The sequence below is a fragment of the Octodon degus genome, unplaced genomic scaffold (genome assembly GCF_000260255.1).
Source record: "Octodon degus isolate 3935 unplaced genomic scaffold, OctDeg1.0 scaffold00026, whole genome shotgun sequence".
NCBI lineage: Eukaryota > Metazoa > Chordata > Mammalia > Rodentia > Octodontidae > Octodon > Octodon degus.
The window spans coordinates 7478454-7500404 of NW_004524602.1; the positions used below are offsets into that span (position 1 = coordinate 7478454).

At 45.9% G+C, this 21951-nt stretch overlaps 1 protein-coding gene across 2 annotated transcripts in view; it reads right to left on the bottom strand.

Moving 5' to 3' along the window:
• Glce (glucuronic acid epimerase) overlaps nt 1-21951 on the bottom strand; it is an 84091-nt gene that overhangs the window by 6342 nt on the left and 55798 nt on the right. The window contains exons 3-5 of one of the 2 annotated variants that reach the window (XM_023712544.1): nt 21264-21506; nt 6850-7451; nt 3497-3742 (exon numbers count right to left, since the gene is read on the bottom strand). In XM_023712544.1, the coding sequence (XP_023568312.1) occupies nt 3497-3742; nt 6850-7451; nt 21264-21280 (865 nt within the window). In that variant the 5' untranslated portion in view covers nt 21281-21506. The remainder of the gene's footprint in view (nt 1-3496; nt 3743-6849; nt 7452-21263; nt 21507-21951) is intronic. The other variant, XM_004628782.2, reaches the window with a different exon arrangement.

The following is a 21951-nucleotide window of genomic DNA, read 5'->3' on the forward strand; positions in this document are numbered from 1 at the left end:
AAAAAAAAAGCTTAATTTTTCTACAAACTTAATACCAGTAGAGGGGGTTACCGAGTCATTCAGCAGTAATGACAGAAGTCACAATCCTCTCTTTAAATCAGGCAATCTACACTCCTAGTCTTCAGATGTACCTACACGTGAAGTTAAATAACTGCCATCCCTGCTCGGCGAGGTCTGAAAATGCTAGTGAGGTCGTTGCGACAGTAGTCTAGAAACACAGCTGGCCAGGCTCTCAGCTCTCCGGAAACACAGCCATCTGGGATCCCTGCTCCAAATCTGCTAGGAGAGGATTTTCCTTTTTCTAGCGTTTGAAATTCATAACCCCTACCCTCTGCGAGCTGCCACCCCCAGGAGCGCCTATGACCGCTTATTCCTCAAGTGTGGTATATGCCTTAGGCAACGAAGGGTGGTAAACATTCAGAAGCAGTCCTGACATTGATCTTGTCAACGATTTTGTGATTTGACACTAAACATACAGGCCACAAAAGCAAAAAGAGTGGGTCTACAGCACTCTGTGAAGCTTCTGCACAGAAAGGTAATTAATCAAATAAAAAGACAATTTATAGAAGTGGAGAAAATGTTTGCAAATCATTTATGGAGTAAAGGTTCAATACCCAGAGTCTATGGGAGATCATACAACTAAGCAGTGGTCCCAGAGAAGCCACTCTGGGGGCCAAGGCTCTCCACAGCCCTGGCCACTGCAGCTGCGGCCCTCAACCAAGGGCCGCAGCTCACACTTGTGTGAATGGCCATCACCAAAAGACAAAGCTGACAAAACACCGCTGGGGACCTGGAGCCAAGGGCGCCGAGAGCTCTGAGAGGCGATGAAAGGTGGCACAGCCATTCGGAAGCAGCATGGAGGCTGCTCTTGAACTACAAGCAGAGCAGCAGCGATCTAGTTTCTGGATATCAACTCAGAGGAAGCGGAATCTGGACTCCTGTGTGCACGGCCGGGTGTGAAAATCATCTAAGAGCCCATTCACGGAACGCCTGTAACATGTGGCACGGATGGATGGATGCGTGTCTCACTGTACTGTACAACGGAGATATGCACAACTGCACTTGTCAGTCACAACTCCATGAAGCTGCAAAGGTCTTTCCAGGGGTGTTTTCTCCTGGTCAGCAGACACACTGATGCAACAGGTCCACCCCGCTGAGAGGAGGCCGCGCCCTCAGCCTCACAGATACCCAAGACAAACAGCAGGCAGAAGAAAAGAAGCTCACAAAAGCACAAGAGGCAAAGACGGAGCAGGAAGGTCACGGGAAGGAAATAAAGAGGGCGTTGGGAGAGGGAAGGCTGATGTAATTTAATAGAACAGGACTAGCATAATGTTTCTATTCATTCAATTTTATAATCAGGGAGAGAAAACATTATCCAACAAAACAAAAAATACGCTGCAGACTTATGTAATGGACCTTTAGATGATTCCTGTTTCCTTCCAGGGGAAAAAACCTCAATGCCAAGGGAAAAAAGGCCAACAGCATTCAGCCTGTGGTCCTCCAGCTGCATCTCACTAAACCCAGGCTCTCATGCCCACATCCTGATTTCTTCAGAAATTCACAGGTGTTCCCTGAACCGTCCCCATGACTGTCCCTTCTGAGAGCTCTCACGGTCATTTCAGTACAGCGGACTCACCTCCTTGCTGCCCTCTTCTGCTCTGCTGAGGAGAACCTCGGGCTCCCACCTATCTTCCTCCTGCCTTGTAGGATGCGGCACAGGCACACTCAGGGGGTCAAAGCATGCACTCCCCTCCCAGCTAGCACACCGACAGCAGCGCTCCAACCCTGGTTAGGCGTGGCGCATCGGCCAGTGGCTGCCGCTCAGGGACCTCCTCCTTTTGCTTAAAAGGTTTCACCTCCAGCTACTGGCCACAGTCCAATGGAGGGCAAAGGTAAGGATCGCTCACATAGGATGTGAGGATCTACTTCTGCATAATCCAGGGCACCCAACGGTGCACCACGAAAGCCACTGCCTCGAACAGGACAGTGTGCAAAACACCGTTCTAAGACAGCCTCTCCCACTCGAGACCAGGATGAGGGCTGTTTGCAACCTTAATCTAGACCACATATTAATTAATATAGACTACACTCTTTGTGTGAATCCAAAACTCAAAGTTCTTTTGCTTGGTCTAATAATTTCCTGCTGCAGTAACCTCTTAGGAATCACAAGTTAAATATTCTTAAACACTTCCTTGTAATTTCTCACCAGTCAAGCCTACTGTTTTACAATAAGCAAAGATGCCCTATGTACTGCAATATCACAGAATGCCATGGGAAAAAGAAGTCCTAGTCACAGAATAAAACCTAAAGGTCATCCATTATTTGCACTGCATTAAACCCTCATAAATCCATTACTTAAGGTCACCTAGAACGAGTAGATTTGTATTGTGGCTTCAAGGTCTGTGAATTACACAGTCATCAATAAAGGACAAGGAGAGAATATAGAAAAAGTCTGGTAACCTTTCCTCTTTCTTATTTACTGAGTGTAGGGTTGGCAGAGGAGATGAGTTCTGATCTTGACAACATTTCTCCCAGAGAGAATGAAGCCTGAGGTGCTAAGATGATTTCATTGTCTTTTTAAGTAACGGACTCATTAATTCTCATGGATATTGATCAGTGCAAAAAATATATTACATCCTAATTAATGGGACTGTCTTAGTAAAAGGGGAAATGTTGCATAAAGTTAATTTGATTTCATAAATGATTTTATTAATGAAAATGGTTTTATATGAAGTTTGAGATAATTTAGTACATTAGTAAAATTCAATATGGAAGCAGGCCTATTTGGTAATGTTATATTTTCTTAGAAAAGCAAAAAGCTCTTAGTAAAAGATATGCAAAGAAAAGGATAGCTCTCCATAAAAGTTTTCCAAATTAAACTGCAGTGGTCCCTGGGGATGTGCCTGTTGCTTCTGGGAGGTATGACAAGCGCCAAGAGCAAGAGAACCAAAGAAATGGTGCAGCCCAGAAAGGGCAGAGGCTGGGAGGCAGCCAACATGGGCAGCGCCAGCTTGTGTGCGGCAACCAAACGGCGACTGGCACTGGGGCAGAATGCTTTATGTCAAAACGTGTGCGGTCCCAAGTCTGACAAGCTTGAAAGCAAGCAAGTACCAAGGTACTGCGCTGAGAAGTGCCAACAGACCACGCTGGGCTGCAGCTGCGTGGAGGGCACGGGCCTGGCACGCGCTCACCCCCAGGCTGACCCCCAGCACCACAGAACAGAAGCCATGGGCTGGCTCCCTGGGATACGGCCCTGCTCTGTCACCTGGACCACGACGTTCAGTCTAAGGCTTGCTCTTCACACAGTAAGGACTCTGCCATAACCTTGCTCATTTAGCTGTGTCTTCTCCTGGGATTCCACTTGGGCTATTCCATTTATTATGGATGTAAAATGAACAGCCTGCTAACATGTTTTTAAAAACATTAAAATTTTAAGGGCGTATCAGGCACCATAAATCGATATAAAATTAGCAGCCACATGCAGTGCATTACTTACCTGGTGCGATGAACTGCTTAACATTGGTGAACCTAGACTTATCAGCCACACTGGCCATAAAGCAGCCCTTGGGCACAGTCCAGTCATTAGCTTTGCTGTTTCTGTCCCTGTCTTCTGCTGTTTCATACACCTCGATATGAGGAGGTTTCTCCGTCAGATTCTTGCTATAATGACTTAAGCCATACTGTGCAATCTGGATCGGGTAGAAGTAGCCCTGAGGTCCCCACTGGGTAGACAGCGGCACGCCTGTAAGCACAGAAATCAAATGCATGAGCACACCCGGACAGTACAGGCCCGTCTGAATGCTACTCTTCACAGTGCCGCTGCCGGGCTCGAGGGCTATCAGCAACTTCCAAGCCTTCTGAATTCCTGGGCGGCAGTAACCAACTAGCCGGAGGGTAAGTGCTCGCTCATCTTTCTTATTTGTTGGCAGCAGCTCCACATTATAAATTAGCCTTTACAGATTCTCTATGTCCGTTACTTCTGCTATTAGCTATAGATTTTTTATAATCCTATTTCACAGATGCAAAGTCTGTACAATTCAGAAGCAATACAGGCACATACATTTTATTCTAAACATTAATCCTAAATTTTGTTTAGCATTTCTACTCGATCATGCTGTTTACTTGGCACTCCAGTGTCAAGGTATGATCTAATAACGCAGTCTATTATCTGACAGGTCAAACATGTGCTTAACACAGTCGTACCCGGGCAACTTAGAACATCAACAGTTTGAAATTCTTTCTCCTATCCTTCCTACCAAAATGTACTTCCTGGATGGACTGGCGGCCCACACCTGTCGTCCCAGCACTCTGGAGGCTGAGGCAGGAGGCCTGCCATGCATTCAAGGCCAGCGTGTGCCAAAGGGGAGCTTCAAGGGCAGTCGGAACTACAGTGAGAGCCTGTCTCAAAAGCCAAAACCAAAGACAACAAAACAGCCCCTCAAAAAACACACTTCTGAACCAGGAGTAGTTTTAAAATTGAATTAAAGTTTTATATTTGATCAGAGTCTTAAAATAATCCATCAGTAGATTATCTCAAGATAGAAAGCAAAAATTTCACTATATGGGATTCGTGTCTCGGGAATTTCTACGTGGACTTGCGTCACTACACTGCACACTGCTGAATCACGCCAGATGCCTTCAGATGAGCTGTCATCGTATCTGTTAGTTTACAAACAACTGTCAGGTATGTGAGTGGCACAGCGGAGACTGGGGCCTCCAAGACCGTATGTGGTTCAGCGCACCGCCAAGGAGCTAGGGACAGCTACGGCTTTGGGGTGGCGCATGTCTGTCCCCGGATGAGTGCTGAAGTGCGGTTCCAGCGTGAAAGTGGGCGTCAGTAAGCTCTCCCAGGCCTTGGTCTGCTCTCCCGAAAGCTATCACAGCATGGAAGCCCGCTGGCCGGCGCGGGCCCGGGCTGTCTCACCCTGCACCACAGCACCTCCTGCACACTGCCGTCGAGATTCTAGCCAACGGCACAGCTGCGGTCTCCACCAGATGAGTACAGCAACAGCTCAGCTCACAAATGCTGCTGTCTGCGAACAATTTGGTGCACAAGCAACAGTGGTCAGCAGCATTTTGCTTCCATTCACAAACTCCACATAGCATGACAAACACGACCACGGGACCACCTTCCCCAATACAAACACAAGTGGAATCATCTTCCTCCAAATCATAAATTAAGTTCATAAACCAAGATACCACTGTACTCTCCTGAATCCTTGTAGAGGAAATATTATTAAAAGCAGGATAAACGTATGTCTAACTATAAAGGTCTTTAAGGAATATACAAAAACAGCAACAATTATTTTGAAGTGAGAGTATATAGGTATGTTTGTCCCCTTTCCTCTTGTAAACATTTGGTAAATGTTTAAAAACCTATATAAATAAGGGTCAGCAAGATAGCTCAGTAGGCTAAGCGTCCGCTTAGGCAAGTACAGGGGCCAGGGTTCAATCCCCAGCACCATATCAGCCCCGCCGCTTGGGCACACTGAGCCAGCCACCGAGACTGGGCGTGGTGGTGCACGCCTGTAATTCAGAGCTGGGGAGGCTGAAAACAAGAGGATCACTGTGAGTCCAAGCTGCCTAGGAAGACCCTGGACCAAATACATAACAAACACACGAACACCCACATAAATAATAAAAACAAAGGAGAAATCCTGCACCAAAATATACAGGCTTCAGTTTTCTAATGTGTGCCTTGGACCCAAAAAGTCTGAAAACATCCACATACCAGGCAAGCACACTTCATTCCAAAGGGAAAATATACAGTAAGTGGACAGCTTGCTTCGACGTGGCTTTTATAAATATTAAATCAGGCCTACTATTAAAAAAGAAAATGGAAATTAAATCACTTTCTAACAAAATAAGGAAAACAAAACAAAAACCAAACCAAACAATCTCAAAAACACTGTTATTTACTTGGTTTAAACGATGTATTTTAAAGGCAAATTCAATCCCCCCCCCCAGTAAATCCTATGTTTGAAAAGCAAATTCTAGGGGCCAGGAAGATAGCTCAGCAGGTCTAAGTACCTGCCTGGAAAGTACAAGGTCCTGAGTTCGATCCTAGGTACTGGCAAAAGCAAAGTAAATTCTAAAATGTATTAACTATATCCAAATGCTGCAGGTTTTAAGGACAACAGAAGACAGTACACATAGACTACAGGAGGTTGGTGCAAATGCAGAACCAACAGTGCTGCCGCACTGCCCGTGGAGGCCTGGAAACCCTGTCCGAGATGAGACCACCTCTCTGTCACCGGGACACAATGCTTGAGGAAATCAACTTTCATGAGGAAAGACCTCCTTGGGCACCTGGTTTTGGTCCAGGAGACAGGATGGCTCCGCTGCTGGGGCAGAAGGTCGTGGCATAGGGTGTGGTGAAGCCAGGCTGCCCACCTCATGGCAGCCAGGAGGCAGGGAGGAGAAGGAGACGCAGCCCTGTCCAGGACCCACTGCGTCCAGCTTGGCCCCACCCCCTGAAGCCCATACCCCATGGTCCATCTAGGACACCAGAGGCCTCAGGGCCTCCTCACCCTGCAAGGGCCCAGCCCTGGATGCTGCTGCACTGGGGACCATGCCTTGAGCACAGGAGCTGTGTGAGGACATTTCAGATTCCCACCCTAACAGGTAACTGTGCAGGTACCAGCCAAGTCTTGAGGACATGCTGTGCTCACCCTTGCGAGCAAGAATGTGGGATTTAGGCAGAGTGATGGGATGATCCTACTGATGCAAGGTGCAGACCTGACCTATTCGTCCCTGGTGAGGCACAGCCACAGAAGGTCCCTTGACCTGACCTTGCACCTGCCAGCACCACCAGGCTAGACGCAGCAAGTGGAGCAGAAAGACACTGACCTTCCACCCCACTGATGCACTTGACTCTGTCTCGGACTTCCACATTGTAGCCTTCAAAGGACATGAACACCCCATCGGGGTGATACGGGGCTCTCTGTGCGTAGACTTTGGAATAGCTGTGGGAGAATTCGAACCGCTCATAGCCATCGTACTGAACCACTTTTCCATAAACGTCAAAGTATTTCTCCACCCACGTGAATGGAAGAAAGACTTCACTCCCCTCTCGCCTCCCCTTGATCGTGTGCTCATCATTTATGAGACAGTCGATTTCCTCGTATTTGAGCCCTAACACCTTGCTTCCCCCGTTGCTATTGAAACCTCCGACAACAGGGGGTGCTTTCTGTTGCTCCTGAGGGAAGGCCTCGTCCGACTGCTGCTTGGCCCCATGGTTCAGGTAGTGGTTCCTCTCGGATGCCGCCACTGCTCTTTTTTCTACTCCATCCACTCGGAAGCCACTATTCAAATGTCGCGGAAACTGGACTGCTTTATCGCTGGAGCACTTATTCCACAGAAGCACTGTGACCAAAGTGAAGAGCGCACAGATGATGATCAAAGTCTTATAGCTGACCCGGGCTGCCAAGCAACGCATATTCAGAACATACCTACGGGGGCAAGCAGAAACATTTGCACAGAGAGGTCACTGATATGCACGCAGTATGTATTTTTATTTAACAACCATATTAGCCCAATTGTATTAAATACTCATAATCTGATCAGACTTGAAATCTCTAACTCAACTTTTTAGCACAAAGAAGAGATGAGGTTCTGCCCTCTAGGGAAATGCTCAAGCAGCACCATCCTCTGAGGCAGAGATGCCCACATTTGTTTTACGTTGTGCTCCCTTGGTGTTATGGTTTGTGACTAGTTGTCCCCCTAAAGCCTCATTCAGTCATGGGGTGGGGACTTCTAGAGTTTGAGATTAACTCATGATCCACTGGGATTATGGGTGTACTACACCCCACCCTGGGGCGGCAGCCTGAATGTAATATATAAGAGACAGTCTTTCTCTCTCTATTGCATTGTTGTTGTTCCACCGCCATGAGCTGCTGCCCTCTGCCATGTGCCGCTCTGCCTTGGAGCCAGCCGAGTATGGACTGAAACCTCCACTAACTATGAGCTAAACAAACCTTTCCTTCCTTCATTTTGGCTGTTGGGTACCTGTCTCAGCAACGAGAGAAGAGTAACTGAGATGCTTGGCACACCAGTATGTTTTTAATACTGCCCCTCCACAAGCCGAAAAAGTGCTTTATCAGTTCCGTTTTAAGTAGCTAAGACCACGTCACTGAAGTATTTATGTCCCAATACCTTAGTAACTGTCAGGAAAAAACCAGAGCCTTTTGAGGAAAAACACTGACACCCACGTTGCCAAAGCCAGCTGAGCATTCGCAGTGCTCACCCTGTGTGGCCCGAGCAGCACAGCACAGCCCGCACGACGCAGGCCAGAGCCGGGAGCTGTCCTCCCCTGGTTTCTGGGGCCCCGCACTCTCACGGTTCTAGCACACTGACCGCTTCCGGTCTTCTCTGAGGCGTCCCTCCAGTCTCCCTGCCCCTGAAATGCTGCAATACTCCATAAGTGCTCATCCTCAGGCCTCGTTATCATACATTTCTGAGCAGCCTCCAAAAACAACTGATAAGCTGACTGCCCCCAAATGCTATCTCCACGCCAGACCTTTCTTTGGAATTACAGACGCATGCGTATCTGTTACCAACATCTAAGTGAGGCCAAACAGATTTCTGAAAAACACCTACAACTTCACTGCTGATCTTTCTACCAACCTATCCTTCCTTCCCCTGCTGCTGCTATGTGAAAAGCCCCGACTTTTCTCTGGCTCACCCCTTTTCAGTCAGTCAGGACATCTCGTTGGCTCTACCCGCAAGTCACATTCTGAACCTTCCTTCTCCTCACCAGCTCCCCTCTGAGCATCACATCAGGGCAGTGCCAGCTCCACAGGACTCTGCTCTCCCTTTGCTTACTGCTCTACTCCCGAGTCTAATCTCAACAGTCAGAATGCCGCTTCTCGCTGAAGTCATACGACGTCATTCCAGTCCTGATGAGAGGATCCGATGCTGCTGGTCTTGCTGGCCAGAGGGTGTGTCAGGTTGCTATGCTCACAGTGCAGGGGTTACCAGGACACATGAGAAAGTATGCCAGTTACCTGGGCAACGGATGGCTGATTTCAGTCTGCTGAGTAAAGGGATGCTGGCCAGTCACTCTGTAATTACTGTATGATGTGAATCCACAGCTACTTAACTGTGTTAATGCAATCCTTCCTTACTCTTCCCACAATAAGCATTTTTTACAGGAATGAGATAAAAATACAAACCTAAGATGAATTTCTTTTTTTCTTTTTTTTTTTTTTTGACAGCCTTGTAGTTCAGACTGGTCTTGAACTCACTATGTAGTCACTGGAATTTGAAAACAACTATATCTGCACTCATTCTTAGCAAGATACAGACTCTGTGGGTGGATATTTTCTCCCCAAAGTATGTATATCTTATTCTGAAGCTTCACTGTCTTTTCTGTTGTCATTGTGACAGGAATCAAACTCAGGACCTTGTGCTTGCCAGGCAGGCACTTGTGCCACAGAGGTTCACTGCCTTAAAACACTAAGGTTTATTCGAGCCTGGTATGGTATGTGTATGGCTGCTGAGTCTTTTGTTAATCCTAGAAATTCTGCAGTCTTGAGAGGCTGTGTTGAGGTCTGACATGGATTCTCGCAGTCCTGCACATGGTGTGCTCCTCCACGCTGAAGTCTGTGCCTGCCCATTCTTGTTTAGCGGGTGCAGCATTATCTTGGATTCCTGGGTTCTTTACTTTAAAATAAAGTTCTCTCTGAGGTTCTGGAGTTTTCCACTGGCGATGTCCCTTTCTGGAACCTGTCTCCTGCTCCTGTCAGCTCCTCATGTGTTTGGAGGTCTCTGGGCTGCTCACTCACCTCCTAGGCTGGGTGACACAGGAGGCGCACAATCTCCTATTTCCTGGCTGGCATGTGGTCCTGGGGAGATGACAGGGAGTGTAGGCGGGTGCAGGCCTGCACAGGCTGCTGGCAGCGCTCCCCCAGGGCGAGTGGGTGGGGAGGCACCAGGCCTAGATGCCAGAGAGAGAGGATGGCTTTTTCTCTTTGTTCTGGGAACAGAATATGTACTTTAGAAGTCCTAGCTCTTGCCAACTTCTCTGAAGAAAACCTGTCTGATATTTTGCCTGGGATTTGTGCCAGCTACTTGTAGCCCGAGTTCGGGGATGAAAGAAAACAGGTATGGTGAAGTGAAGACAGGGTACAATTGAGCCTTCTGGGTCCCAAACAAAGGTCCAGAAATCTGTGTCATCCTTTGGTAGCCGTATTTCTTGTTACTGATTTCTTCATTTTTTATTTTTGTAAATTTCATTTCAGTGGGACATGAGGAGGGAAAGGAACCAAAGATTTGGGCTCAGTTCACCTTGAAAACCATACATAGGCCAGGTGTGACAATGCACACCTGCAAGCCCAGGAGGCTGGGGCAGGGGGTCTGCTGTGAGCCTGAGGCCAACCTGTGCTACACAGCTCAAGGCCAAGCCTGAACTGTCTCAAAAAAACAAAAAACGGAAAAACCAACCAACTAAACAAACAGCCAACCAAACAAGAACATGTACACATGTTTGGAAACCCAATATTGACTGGGTATCTAAAACATTTTCAGATTTCCTCAGATTCTGGGAACTTGGGAGGTTCTAGCAGGCGAGCGCAGCTACTCGTATACCCCTGACCGAGGAACAGTCCTCCTCTGTCCAGGGTGGTCATCCTCTTTGACTGAGCGCTCAGCTTCAGGACGGATGTACATGGATCGTTGAGGGAGGAAGGGGACGCGCGTAGGTCAGCCGAATCAACCTTGGCAATCAATGGGGTGACAGACGTCACAGCCAGATCACCCTTACATCCGCCTCAGATTTTGGGATATCTGCACATGTATAAATGTGGTATTTTGGGGGGCTGGTGAGATGGCTCAGTGGTCTAGAGCACCTACTTGGAACAAGCTTGGCAAAGCACAGGGACCATGGTTCGATCCCCCGGCCCCACATGCCAGCCAGCCGCGCCCCCTGGTGGGCTGAGCTGGCCACACACACACGCGTGCGCGCACACACACACACACACACACACAAATATAAATAAAAAAAAAATTAAAAAAAAAATAAAATAAAATAAATGTGGTATTTTGGGAACAGGCCTAACTGAACCACAAAATTCATCTATGCTTTATATGCAGTTATCCACAAAACATAACAGGTAGCTGCATACAGTATCTTTCATGCATGTGTGCACCAAGCAGTGTCAGGGCAGAGGATTTCCACTGTGGCATCAGGACAGTATTCAAGAAATTTCAGATTTCGGGGCTTGCAGGATTTCTGGGTTTTGCATTAGTGATATTCAATCTGTAATGTGTTATCATTTGCATTATTACTATGAGAAAATGTATTAAATGCTAAAAAACCAAGTCTGGTTTACATATAGGTCATATATTTACCAACAGATTTTCTTGTAGAGGCACAGAGATACTTTAAAATCCTATTTAAAAAAAAAAATCCTAAAGGTCTGGCCAAGTAACTCAGTGGATTAAAGCACCTGCAAGCAGGTGCAGGGGCCGGGGGTTCCAATGATCCCCAGGGCACACTGAGGCAGTGACTGAGACTGGGCACGGTGGTGCACACCTATAATTCCAGTTCTTGGGAGGCTGTAAACAGGTGGATCACTATGAGTCCCATCTAGTACTGAAACCCTGAACACCCTTGTAGACTCTTCCCTAAAAAAATAAAAAGATAAAAATCCTTTACCAAAAATACTGACATGTCAACATTTGAATAGTAAGCTATGCCTAATCCTTTGACCAATTAAAATAGAAATATAAACCTCCTCACTTCATTCTTAAGAAGTATCATTCCTCTACTACTCAAATGAGAGTAACACTGCTTACACAACCAGGATACCCTTACGAGAAGTCACATGATGGGGACGGTCAAAATAAAAGCCTGCAAAAAGCTGGGTTCGATTCCCAGTACTGCATGTTGTGCCAGTCACCAAAACTAGGCATGGTGGTGCATGCCTGCAATCCCAGCGCTGGGGAGGCTGAGACAGGAGAATCATTATGAGCCTCAGCTATGTAGCAAGACCCTGTACCAAATACATAAATAAAGGATTTCTTTTTTTTAAAAGCCAGGCATGTTAGTTACACCCATAATCCCAGCACTCTGGGAGGTTGATGCACAAGATTTCAAACTTGAGCTCAGTGTGACAAACTTGGTGAAACTCTGTCTCTACAAAATATGCCTCAGGATACAGGTCAGTGTGAAGCCCTGCTTGAGTCCCTGGGACTGACACAACCCACCCACCAAGCCTTTCAATAGCCCTTGTGCCAAGGTGCACGGCTGATATCTCTCTTCTAAAGGCAATCAGGTCTCTAAGAGAAATGGATGTTGCTAGTGCAGTTAGAAACAAAGGGCTGAGGCACTCCCTTTCGTTCAACTGTGAGCACCACCTGACATTATCAGGAAAGGCACGTGAGCCACCTCCCTCCTCACGTTCAAGCACACACACAGACCACCCTAATGATTACTAGTCAGGTGCAAGCGTAGGTCAACAGACTGCTGACACTGAAGGAGACAGAGAAGGGCCTAAGACCTGCGGATGCTGACCCTATAAATGCTGCATGCCGAGGTGGAAAGCCGGCTTTGTCCTGCTGTCTCTTCCTGCTGCTGCGCTTCGAGCTTCAACAGACCTAACTCCATACTACGAGGCACGTTCCTGGCCGTTCTTTTCTTGACCCACGCAAGAACAGGGACCATTCTGGTCCATTCACCCGCATCAGAATCAGGGGTAGACTGGTATGACTTCCGCCCTAGACAACAAAGTAGCTTTCAAATACCAAGAGAGTATGAATCTAGGGGTCAACAAAGCCATGCAGGATCAAATAAACCTGGAAAGTACTGAAAACTGGTAAGTCTGACATGTACATTCTTTCGTGTATTTTGAAGGATTTTCATAATTTAAAAATACGGTGTCAAGCAAAGAAATGCAGAGGTCCTTCTGAAAGGTCCCCTTCCCTATTGCCAAAACTGTAAAGATTATGTCTGAAGCTGACCAAAACACACTGAGTCAATAAAGAAACCTCGAGTTCACAATGATATTCGAAAAACGAGACAGCCAGACAAAAGTACGGGTAAGCATCTGAGCTGGTGAAAACTGGTAACTCACTTACGGAAGTCATTTATTTGACCTGGCTCTGTAGGAACTACATTTCAGAACAAATAGCCCCAGTCAATAAAGTACTTGGTCTCACAGAAGGCCACCTAATACAAAAGAAAAAAATCAGAAAATGAGAATTATACAACCCTTCATGAAATCACTGACTCAGGCAAGAGTTATTTCAGACGTGTGTTTGCCAGGACTTAGTGATTCATACATATAAAATAATGGCAAACATTTTCTAGAAATGACAGGAACTCTGTGTTAGGGATCAATGATTACTCCCAATCAATATTCAACTTCAGTCTCAATGGTGATGAACACAGATACCGTGTCTCTTGCCGAAGGCAGTTCAAACAGGCTTGTTGCCAGACAGCGGGACATTTCGCGCACAGGTGCTGTTCTGGTGAAAGCTGGGGCTTTTCCTCATTCCAGTCATCACCCACAGGAGGCTGCTGCACAGGGAGAACACCAAGCAAACACACAGCAGTCATTCGCTGGAAGAACTAGCCCGAGATCATTCCAGCAGGTGGCTTGTATTTTAACTGTTTGTTCTATGTATTATTACAAGTATAAATTCAGCTTTGTCCAAAACCAAACTTGTTAATGTCTAAGCTTAGTTTGTAGATTCGGGTCATCCTTCATCTGTTTTTTGTTTTTGTTTTTTTTCTTCTGTCTCCTATTGCATTTAATAATTGTTCCTGTTTGGTTTATTCAAGTCTTTCCAGAATATCTTCTCTGTATGTTGGATCTCTTTATTCTTTTTGACTCCTATGTCATCTTTTTCTTCAAATATTTTTTCTGTCTCCTCTCCTTTCCTTCTGAATACTGGGAAAGCTTCTCAAGCTCACATTTCATGTAACTAAATATTCACATCTATTGTATTTGATGCACAGTTGAAATTGGGTACTGCATATTCAATTTCTGTTCCATTGTTTACTTGAACACTGCACGCCTTAGTTCCGATCTTATTGTCTGTTCTTCTATTCAGTACTTTTTGCCTTTCTTATCAGCTTTCACCGCGATCTACTGGCTTGTGAGTTCATTGCCATAATTTCTTCTATGGACTCCATGATTTTAAGATATGTGAACATATAAAATACTTCCTAAGATTTTCTTGATATTGAGGCAAACATTTATATTAGGAATATATGCTTTCCCCTGCAGCGAGTGCGACTCTTCTTGTTCTGTTTCTAGCTGCACAAGCTGCACTCTGGCCTCCTCAGTCCCTCCAGCGCTTGCTATGAACCAGCAGGGGGCTACAGAAGCTCGATACGGTAGCGTTTGATTTGTCAGCAAGAACATTTCACGATGGAGGTGTGAACTTTCATCAGGAGGCTTATGTCTGTGTCTTTTTGTGACAAGAGGATGAGTCCTTCGTTCAGGCGCCGTCAGCCTAATCCAGCCACACGGCTGCTCCACCCGCAGCTCACCTAGTAGTTCTATCTGTCCTTCCTAACGTCACAGTTGAAACATTTCAGAAATAAAATCGTGCCCTTAGTGAAGTGCAAAAAAGAACCAACCCAAGGCACCATCTTTGAGCTTAAGTTTGTTTCATGTAAATGTTGTCTTAGTTACCTCTGCATAATGCTGAGTACTTTTGTTCCCTTGTCACAAGCTAAGCCCATGCTCTGTAGTACTTCTGTCGCTGCACTAAGTCACGTCAGCGCCACCCACGCAACCTGGAGCTAAGCCCAGAACTAGACCTGTGCAACTATTCCCCGCCCGTCAGGGTCGGTGCTCAGACATTTACTGGGTGCCCACCGCCGGCCCCCCAATAACTTGCTTGTCTCTGCACCCGGCTTCTATGAGTGACTTAGGTAAGTACACTGGCTGCAACATCACCAACTATTTGGTTACCCTGAGATTATACAGTTGTACAGGACAGAGTCAGTGACTGAATTTTTTTTTTGGCAGAACCGGGGATTGAACTCAGATCCTTGCATTTGCCAGTCAAGCGCTTATCCTACTGAGCCATCTCCCCGGCCCCTTGAATTTTTAATTTACCAAAAAAATGAAGAACTGGTTAATAACCAATAATGAATTTTTTAAAAAAGCAAAACATAAGCTTACAGGCTTTTTAATATATCTGATGTGTTTCAAGGTAATGTGGTTACTGCTTTTTTAGGTTCAAATGACCCTTCTGCTGTGAGACTCTCTTGCAGTTGGGCCCTAAGTCCTTTGCTGAAACCCCTGTGGTGGTGATGGCTTTCCTGCTAGGCTTACCAAGTGTGTCTCCACCATTTTTCCCGAGTCCCCGTCTCCTTCAGTCACACTGCATCTCATTGGAGTCCCATGACATTACTGTATTTCAGGTGCATACTTTCTTTCCTAAGTCTCTAGTGCTGGTATACCATTTTTAGCTATAATTATAGTCATTTAAATGGTGACAAGAAGTGGGGTTACAAGGAATCAGATGCCTATGTCCACCCACACTGCTCTCTGCATCTGTGAGTGTTAGGCTTGTTGCTAGATACAGACTCCAAAAATAAACTGTTCTGTGCTCTAGCCATTGTTATTTTTTGCTCCTATAAAAAGAACTCAGAAGTAGGTAGCCTGAATCTTTAGATGTGGCTACATGCTCACCAAGGACATAGACTTTCTCTTCTTTTAACATCACCCAATGACCCAAAAAAGCTACTGAAGCCTCAGCGTTACATCTGCATTGTAGCCCAGAAAGAAGAAGAAAGGAGCACAGGTGAGAGAGAACATCTTCCCGTGGGACTGAGGTGCTTTAACGAGGCTTTCCTGGAGCCTTGTGCTTCACTTCCAGTATCTCATTAGTTGAATCTGTTATGTGAGCTCTCTCACCTGAAAAGGATACAAGCAAATACATTTCGTGACAGTCAACAATACACCAAGTGAAAATCAGGGTCTCGTTACTGTAGAAGGAGAAAGTGGACCCTGGGACGAAGCCAGCAGAGTCTACCAACCATCTCACTGGAGTCCTTGGTGCGCACACTGCCCTCTTCCTCCTCCCTTACTCTCGTCGTCCGTCCATGCAGTAAGTCACTTATATCTCAATTACACATATTCTTCCGGCCTGGTTCAAAGTCATTATGAAGAACTGTTACACCGCGTTCTTCTCTAGAGTGAGTTCCCTGAAGGTGTAGGGAATATTTATATACATCCCCCCACATCGACATCTTCACAATCGTATCCAGTACAGGCTCCCCACAAACAGTAAGTTGAAACACGCCCTACTCATAAGCACTGAAGACACAGATCCAGCATGCAGAGCCGTGCGGGGTCCCACTTAGCCTACACTCCGCATCCCCTGCAGGGGACCCGTCCCCCAGAATCTAGACCCAGTCCTGGAAGCCAGCGGCACGTCATGGTGCATCAATCCCGCTACCTTCATCTGTTCTCAAACCTCCACGAGACCTAATTTAAGTTAAAACAATCTCATTTGAATGAAAAGGGAGGTTCTTCCTTTTTAGAGGGTTCAGCTTGGGGAAGAATGTTAAGAAAACATAAATATTTAATGAGTATTTTTTACCAAGTGCTATATATACTTTCATACCACAATCAAATTCTAAGAAGATCTTGGTATTACCAGCATACAGTTGAGGAAATTGGGTAGTTTTAAATTTTGCTAAGGAAAAATGATTAGGGAGCAAACTGTAGAATTGAACCCTACATGTATCTGGCTTGCAAGTGTTTACACTGAAGACTGCAATATCATATTATTGGCCCCAAATCATGACATGTTTTCCCACCAACTACCTAAGAGGAGAATGATTTGCTCATGGTTTGAAGAGATAAACTACTAACATTATACATCAGCTTCTGAAACGAAACAAGAGCTTTTAAATTATTCACCTCAATTTTCTCCAGCAGCAATAATATAAAGAACTAGGACAAAAATGTTTTTTAAAGAGCAAAGAGCTGCCTTGTATCCAGAAAAGCTTACCAATTACAGTGTAGCTGAAGTGCTCTTTGAAGTACTGTGCAGTCCTAAAGGGGGAAAAAGGCCCTGCCTGCTTCTAAGCAAAGGAGTCCCGGGCTTTTCCAGCTGTGTAAGAACTCTCCGCTCATTAGGAAAGCTGAGAGAAAGAACCTAATGATGTGCTTATTTTGCACGGGTGGAGTGTAGGGGGCCTTCACAGCACACAATGGTAGTGCTGTCCTAAGAGGGTCTGTGTAACAGCTGCCGACAGGGAGATTTTACGGAACACCTTCTCTGGCCAGCTTGATGCTATTGTACAAAATGGGAATGGCCAGCAGGTTCACCGTGACACAGAAGAACGGGCACGCAGGAGAATGGAGTGCTGAAGCTGATTTCTGGGTGAAATTACTGGGATAATTTCTGATATAGACATAATACAGTACTTTTGAGCTACTCCACAGCATCAAACAAGGAACACTGATAAAATGTGAGAAGTGAAATCACCTACAATAACCTGCCAGACTGTATCAGGGCTTTCTGGTTCGGTGTCAGCGCCTCCAGAGGTCCAGGGTTCTTATTGTTTGGGATAAAAACACTCATCCAGCACGGCTGCTGCGCTGGGCCCCTCTCAGTTACTATGATGAAGTACTCGACAGAGAAGCTAGGTACACAAACAAGGTTTCTTTAGCTCTGGCAAGACCAGCGGGTTCTCCGCTCCGGGCTCTGGTGAGCACGACCCCTCATGCAGAGGTGTGTGTCGGAGAGAGAAGGCCCATCCAAAAACAGAAAGCAGAGAGAGACCAAGGTGAAGAGACTGGGTCCCCGGTCCTCTGGAGGGCACACCTTCAGTGACCCAAGTGCCTCTCACAAGATCCTGTCTCGCCCCAGCGACCTACTGCATCCCCAGAGTGCTGCCTGGGGATGCAGCCTTACACGTGGGCTCTAGGTACACATCCAGACCACAGTGCTAGCCTTGTGACCTGCCTCATCTTCTGCAATTAAAAAAGAAAGGTCCCCACACACAAGTGCAATCCCAGTGCTCTCGGAGGCTGAGGCAAGAGAGTCTCAAGTGTGAGCCTAGCCTGGGCTTACGACTCTGTCTCTAAAGAAAAATAGGGCTGAAGGTACTACTTCAATCGAAGGCCTGCGCTCAATTCCCCACACAAAACAGTTACTAATTTGTTCAGTCACAATTTGTCCAAAGACTAACAAGAGATGTAACAGAAACTCAAACGGAATCACAGGCCTAGAATCCAATTTTCAAACCCAGTCCAGTGTTCGCCCTTACATTCCATTTTTGCTAGACTTCACTTTCTGTCATTTATCTTTCTGTTACCACAACACATTAAGTTTTTAAAAAATGTGCCTCAAGTGTCATATATCGCCCTCCAAATTTTGAAAGCAGTCAACTGTTTTTCATTCTCAAATTCCAAGAGAGGGCTCTGAGCCTTCAGGTGTCTCACGTTTCATATACAACCTACTCACGAGAACGCCACACTGACGCGGAAGCTTCAAAACTAAGCAGCTCATTGGGGCCGGGGAGATGGCTCAGTGGAATAATCGCCTCCCTGGCAAGCACAAGGGCCTGAGTTTAATCCCCAGTTCCACCAAAAGAGAGAGAGAGAGAGAGAGAGAGAGAGAGAGAATGAATTAAATAAGATTTAAACTAAGATGCCCCAGGGGTAGAGGGGTATAATTTTTTTTAAGCAAACAGGAAGATCACTAAATTGAGTTAATGTAAGCGCTCCAGGATCTTTCATTTACCTCCCACTTAAGATCTGACTACATGCTGAGCAAATGATATACTTTCTGTTGGTTTTAAAATTTGAAGTGAATATAAATTGGAACACAGAAATTCCATTTACCTAAGTAAAAAGGCAGCTGAAAGCTGGGGTGATAGCTCAGTAGAATAAGTGCTTGTCTGGCAAGCGCAAGGGCCTGAGTTCAATCCCCGGTTCTACCAAAAAACAAAACAAACAAAAAACCAAATGTTTAGGGGGCTGGGGAGATGGCTCAGCGGAATAAGCGCTTCCCTGGCAAGCACAAGGGCCTGAGTTCAATCTCCGGTTCTGCCAAAAAAAAAAAAAAAAAAAAAAAAAAGGCAGCTGAAGTAGGAATTAAATTTTATGCAAAATATTATTTCTTGTGGCCAGGGAAATGGCTCAGTAGAATAAGTGCTTCCCTGGTAAGCGCAAGGGTCTGAGTTCAATTCCTGATTCCACCAAAAAACAACAAGCAAAACAACCAAAAAAAACTTCAAAATATTATTTATTGTATAGAAATACTTTTCTTGTATGTATTTGCACATTGTTTAAAGGCTGAAGCTTCACTGACATTTATGAATGTCTGAGAACTCGCCAGAAGCATCATTAACAAAGGTGAAACCTGAACTACGGATATTTGGTAAGAAGGAATTCTATCTCCTGTCTCTCCCTCTCCAAACTGAAATTCCTTACTCTTATACATGCATGTGTATGCCTCACATGTATACCACATATGCCATACAGTATAGACACTATTTCCTGTTTTTAAAATTGTTCTTTCTGACAGAGTTTAAATTATTATTTGGCTTGGTGACACAGTTCAGAGGTAAAGCTCTTGCCTAGCGTATGTGGGGCGCTGGGCTCAATCTCTGGCGCACCACACACACACGCCTTATTACTCATTCCATAAGCTTTAGGTTTCAGAATAAGGCTACCACTAATTAAGAAATTAAGATGCCATATAAATCTTTCCTTCCTTATTAAAGCAATCACAAAGGAGCTTTCAAACAAACCAATAGGAATCTGGGTTATAAAATGAATCACTTGTTTCTTTTTCCTTAGTGTGGAAAGTGCCGTTCTTCCCTGGCCCCCAAACAATGAACCTGAGGTCCCGCCAGCTCAGCCCCCACAGCAGCGCAGAGGACAGGTGTGTGCCCCTCTCTGGGCTCCCAAGCGCTGGCTCTAACACAGGGAAGGACCTTCCCAAGGAGCCTGACAGTGCACACAGCATCTGAAGACAGGGCAGCAATGCCCTGGACCTTCGCACTGTCTCCTCACGTAGACAGGGGCCTGTGTGCAAGTAGCTCCTGGTAACTCTTGACTGAACATTTAATTTGTTTCTATTGGTTTTTTGATATAAATTTATACAGTGTAAATGCAGAGATGCATCAAAGGATTTTATGTATGAACTGAAAGCAAACATAAGGTCAGTGGCATTACAGAGCATCCAAAAGTTAAATATACCAACCTTAACATACTTTGCTTGGAGGGACTCCTTAAGCCTTTGCAGGAAAACAAGAAATACCCTTAAATGCTCAAATGTAGATAGTCTACAATCTTTACTAAGCAAGGTAAAATTTCTTGTTTCGTTAGAAAAGGCCTTCTCAGCTGCTGGCTCCCTGCCACCACCCTCACTGGCCCCTGCTCCTAGCCGGAGGACACCTCCCACCCAAACAGAAACACTTCCCACTAGTTTTCGATTTGAGACTGCCTGAAAGCCTGTAACTCCCAAGCATGGCCTCTTACAGGCCCACACTGCCGTGCTTACGCCAGGGAGCACGCAGGGTGCGGCGGTGCACACCTGTGATTCTCCAGGATCTAAAGTTTGAGCCCAGCGTGTGCAACGTAGCAAGACTGTCTCAAAATAAAAATAAAACACAGTCGGCAATGTAGCTCTGTGGAAGGCCTTGGGCTCAATCTCCAGTAAGGAAGCAGGGTACAGGGGTCACCTCCTTGAGGGCAGGAAACATGTGTAAAAGGATTTTTGCTCCTCCCAAAGTGCCTTGGACAACTCTGGTTTTGTCTTTCGAAATAATGGTTTATTCCTGGCATATATCTGAATAAACTCTCTGAATATTAATTACTCTCTCAAATTCTACTTTGTTATCCTAAACAGTATTTTTTTTCCCTGTAAAAAGCAGAAGCTAGTTTAGAAGCGCTAAAGAATCTCAAGCTCTGCACCAACCAACGCTATTTAGAAAGCAAAGCATCAGTTAAAATATTGAACTCTAAACATAAATGTCAATAAAATGAAAGTACCACTCAGTGGTTCTATTTTCATGACAAAAACTCAAGAGGAAGGAAAATGGGGGCACACACCACACACACCCACACCACCACACACACACACACTGTCAAGTAGTCAGTCTCACTATGTCCAAGGGACCAATAAAGGTCTTTTTTCCTAAGAAAACACTTCTGTTTTTCTTTTTTACGGAACCGGGGATTGAACTCAGACCGTTTAGCGCTTGCCAGGGAAGCGCTTATTCTACTGAGCCATCTCCCTGGCCCCAAGAAAACACTTACTCTACAACACAATACGATTACCTCATCGTGGGAACCATCACCGCATCGCTGTGGGCTAATAAGCACAGAGCCAGGCACGGGGTCCACCACCGCGTGCTCCAGCACTCGCGACTGCTCCACCGCGCTCTGACACCAGACGGCTACTGCTGACCACACACAACGTGAGGTGACGGTGTCCTCCAGCTCAAATGATGAGAATCATCTTCCAGCAGATAAAAGGGAACTCTAATCACTCAGAAAGCAGCCTACTTTACCCAAGGGTTTCTACAGGAAATAGAAATACATATCAGAAGTGAGAAATGCTCAGGCGTATGTGAAATACTGAAAAAGTCTGCAGCTAGAGGACAGGGCATTCCAGGGCACGCTGCAAGTGCTCTGTACTACTGCACGAGCTCGCCTGACCGCAATTCTGAAGAAAAGGATGGACAAAAACTAGGGCATCCTATAAATAAATAAATCCCTTGGCTGTTTAGAAAAATCTGGCAAAAATTATGTATTTTGTCTCCAGAAGTCTAAAGCAAGCTGTGTGGTGCCACACGCCTGTAATCCCTGCATGTGGGAGGCTGAGGCAGGAGGAGTGCTGGGAGGCTGAGGCCGGCCTGCGCTACCTGGTAAGACCCTGTCTCAAAAAAACCCCCACAAGCTGGAGAGATAGCGTAGCGGTTTACGCATTAAGCTCTACAGGTTCGAGTCCCAGGTCTGCCTTGGG